This window comes from Psammomys obesus, unplaced genomic scaffold (genome assembly GCF_907164565.1).
Source record: "Psammomys obesus unplaced genomic scaffold, mPsaObe1.curated_primary_1811, whole genome shotgun sequence".
Lineage (NCBI taxonomy): Eukaryota > Metazoa > Chordata > Mammalia > Rodentia > Muridae > Psammomys > Psammomys obesus.
In genome coordinates this window covers 1-4,071 of record NW_026586420.1, presented here as the reverse complement: position 1 = coordinate 4,071, position 4,071 = coordinate 1, and the positions used below count along the sequence as shown (strand labels likewise).

At 40.9% G+C, this 4,071-nt stretch overlaps 1 protein-coding gene across 1 annotated transcript; it reads left to right on the top strand.

Moving 5' to 3' along the window:
- Window positions 1–543: 543 nt before the first annotated feature.
- LOC129672417 (androglobin-like) lies at window positions 544–3,590 on the top strand (the record flags this gene model as incomplete). The annotated part of the gene is given in 3 exon segments (XM_055601870.1): window positions 544–685; window positions 1,206–1,320; window positions 3,423–3,590. Coding segments are annotated over 3 exon segments (330 nt in total), but the record flags the coding sequence as incomplete, so codon positions are not given.
- Between the last annotated feature and the right edge of the window lie 481 nt (window positions 3,591–4,071).

Below are 4,071 nucleotides of genomic sequence, written 5' to 3'. Positions count from 1 at the left end.
AAAAAAAAAAGAAGAAAAACTTCTTGATATTAATGTTAAATTTTGTTCCTTGCAACTTCTACCCAAATCCAAAGATTCTCTGAATTTGAAAGGCAAACACTTAGATAGACAAGGGAGTATTTTGATTTTCTTAAACACCATATTGGAAATCTCTTAATATTCTGGATATTTCAGTTTTTCTCATTAAGTTGCATCTGGGAAGATATTCTAATCATACACATAGAAATGATTAAAAAATATTGGCAGACACAATGAAATATATCTGCATGTTCTCCTTTTCCCAATTTTCTCATCCTAAGTTTTCATCTGAGGAGATGATTATGAGGATGAAACTGGACAGGGGGGCACAGCAACAGCCAAACTAGGCACTATTTCCCATACTTATACACTAAGCTTCTGGCATTTCAGGAATGCCTTTAGAATATTTTCAGTACGTGATCCACCTTCATGATTACATATGTCCTTATCGGACAGAAAACAATGCAAATGGAAGCCAGCTATCCTTTCATAATCACATTTCAACACATCTCCCTTCTCCTAAAGCCCTAACAAAAGACAGTCCTCATGTGGAGCCTGGGCTCTTGACAGTTGAAGCAATCACCTGGAAGTCCCTGAAGCCTCTCAGTGCTGTTTTGAGGATGCACACCTATGCTACAAAGGCCACCATGGTGCACCTGCCTGTCGGGTAGGGTCTGACATCATTTTCTCATTTTGGGGTCTTTTAGACTGTTGAGTAATGAAGTAAGTAACGAGAGTTCTACATTATTGTTTCCTGGAGTGATTTGAAAAGTATCTATCTGTGAAATTTTTTTGTTTGTTTGTTTTTGAGAGAGGGTTTCTCTGTGTAGCCTTGACTGCCCTGGACTTGCTTTGTAGACCAGGCTGGTCTCTAACTCACAGAGATCCTCCTGCCTCTGCCTCTGTCTCCCTGAGTGCACAGGATGTAGGAGGCATCTTCACTGTGTGAAAATTTGTCATTTTGTCTAATTATTTCTGTCTCCTGCAATCAGCAAAACACAGATTTTGTGATTATCTAGGGTTTTCCTAGAGTAGAATTCCAAAGGTAGTTATCCTATCTGTGTTAAAGAAAATAACTCTTCATTAACTTTAGACTTAAAGTTTCAAACTCTGATCAAGCAACTAGCAGAGGTAAAATACATCCAACATAGGAAGCACAGTCCTCACACGGTGTCCATTCTCCCTAGGAGGCATATGCTGCTCTTCAATGCATACTCCCCCGTGGGACATGCCTTACATGTCTGCAGCATGATGACATTTGTCATTGGGGATGAAGATGTTGTACTGCCCAACTTTGAGCCAGTAAGTATCTTAGCAAATTCCTCTTCTCTAGTATCAAAGGTTTAAACTCAATCCTATTTTGAGCTTAACCCTCCCCCTTTTGAAACCCATTAATATGTCTTGTAACAAATGCTGAAATATAAGCTTTGTAATTAACAGTCCAAAGTCTGTAGGGAAACAAAGTTAATTCTTCCACGACAGCTGTGCCACCTCTCCTCCATTGACTCTTTCACTTCTATCAGTATATCTGGTAGGTGGATTGGTCCTTGGGGGCAGGTTGTAAAGCACAAGTAAAGTCTTCTTGGATGCCATTTAAAATGTGAACATGACTCCTCCTTCCATCCCTTCTCTATTCTGGGGAATTTAGAGTATGTATCTTCAGGGTTCAGAGGAGTCAAGGAAGCATCCATCACTTCCTCTTTCTCTTCTCTTCTTGCTGTTTTCTCAGCTCTGAAAAGAAAATGGGTGCAGTGATGCCACTAAAACCCTTTCTTTGTTTACAGTGTTCTCTGTCTACACCTGTGCCCAGGGGAGGTTAGAATTTGGTATTTTCTGCTGTCTGTATTTCCTCATCTTCAATAACTGGCTAAAAAGTCCAGATGAAACAAACTAAAAACCCAAGAAAACAAGCTAAAAACTCTAGATGGTACAAATATGAAATTCTCTAAGGCAGCCAGAATACCTTGTAGCAACAAGAGGGTTGAAGACTGATTCTTTCCATCAGGTTCTGATGGCCTACACATGCCTAACTTATGCCCCCTAGCCTGTCTAGGCAGGACTCTATAAGCTTCTTCAAGGCTTCCTTCTGTTGGCTGTGCTGTCTCTTCTCCACATGCTTTTCATTCTGCTCATTTGGCACTAACAGAACAAGTTGATCTCATATGGTAGCCTTTGTTTCCTTGACTGTTCTGGAATTTTTTTCTTTGTTTTTGTTACTTTGGGTTTTTGGAGACAAGAGCTCATGATGTAACTCAGACTAATCTGCAACAAGTGGTTCTCTTGCATTAGCATCCTGAATATCTGGGGTTACAAAGCTGTTGCCTTGCTTTATCCTGCTTACTTCAAATTCTTCTTTAAGACAATTCTACTCTGTGCTGTGCATTATCCAGCTTGCAGGAGAATTAACTCCTGATGATTATTTTGTTGTAATAGTTCCTCTTTCATATGATAATATATGCTCCTATGTTATAAGGGTTAATGCACTCAAGATTAATCCCTATTAAGCTCTTATTTAAACGGAGATGCAAAAGGCATCCCCTTGCCCATGAGCCAAGAGAGTCATAACTGATCATTCTATCATCTGCTAGACAAACAGATGATTCCTCTGATTAGAGGCTTACTTAGACCACCAGTGAGGCAAGACCATCCTCAACACTGATGCTTGGAATGATAATGTAGGTATTCAAGCATTAAGATGAGAATGCATCTGTATGTCTGTCTGTTTCTCACCCAGCAGGACATCTTTGTTGTCCAGGCACATTTGTTGGACCTATTCTCAGTCCTGTGGGCATTCAGTAAACAATGATTGCACTATGACACCCCCTAGAGAAACAGGAAAGATGGCTCAGTTTTCCTCCAACTTCCTCTAAGCAGGCAACTCAAGCACTACCCAGTACACACCAACCAGGACAAGCTTCAGACATTTCAGACTGGGTTGTGTCCAAGAATCTCTGTCAGCTTGGAGCTCTTACCCATTCTTAGAATGGATAACTAGAGCGAGCCATCAGCCCAAGTTAGCCCACCCACTGGTCTTTATCTTGCAAGACCCTCCCCCCACAATCTTCTATACCCTTTAGTGTTCAAAATCCCAGTCTCTGTCAGCCTGATTTCTAGACATCCTTCAGAACTGTTTTTCCTAACTCCTCCAAAGGGCTAGTGTTCCTTTTCCACAGTCCTTTTTGTAGGACTGCCAAACCCTGTAGGACTTCCAGCTCTTTTTTCATGTCTCCTAGATCATAGCATCCAATAGAATGCCACAGCTCAGTCTATTCTCTATAAATAAAACAGCATCGAATTAATCATATAGCAGAGGATTTTCTTCCCCAAAGGTTGAATATTTGCAAATTTAATTGCCCTCAAATAAATATGTGCATAGCTGCTGCATGTATACTTTGTATTTGCAGGAGAGCTACCGATTTGTGGAACAGTCTATAATAATTCTCAAGGCTATTGGAAATGTGATTACTAATTTCAGAGACAAAGATAAATTGTCTGCAGCTCTGAGGGATCTGCAAGCAGCTCACTATCCTATTCCCCTCTACAACAAAGAACTCACTGCTCAGCACTTCCGGGTAAGCAGTTCTGGTTCTGATGCTCACGGCAGGAAAGCTCTCATCTGAAAGATAAACTGCAAGTGTTGAGTCTGGGGAAGTGGTTTGCATGGCAACTGTCCCATTAGAGAGTGATTTCAGAAGGTAGAGAGAAATCTAAAGGAATGAAATGGGAAAAAGAAGGAAATTAATCAAAGAATATGAGAATAGCTGGTGTGGGCTACTGAGGTTCACTCATGCAGAGGCTCCTGCTAAACTGTGAATGATGTCTCTATAAAGGGTGAGGAAACACAGTGGTTCACCTGGCAGTGGTTACCCTCGGGAACCTCCCTCATATAACACAAGCTTCCACTGGGGCTGAGTAGCCTTCCTGCAGGCTATCTAGGAAGCCAGACAATTTCTGTTTGTCTCTTGAGGAAGTAAACTGAAAGGTTTGGTCCACCCAAGCTGCATGGCGATTCAGTTACATCTGCTTGTATTTTTTTTTTTTTTTTTTTTTTTT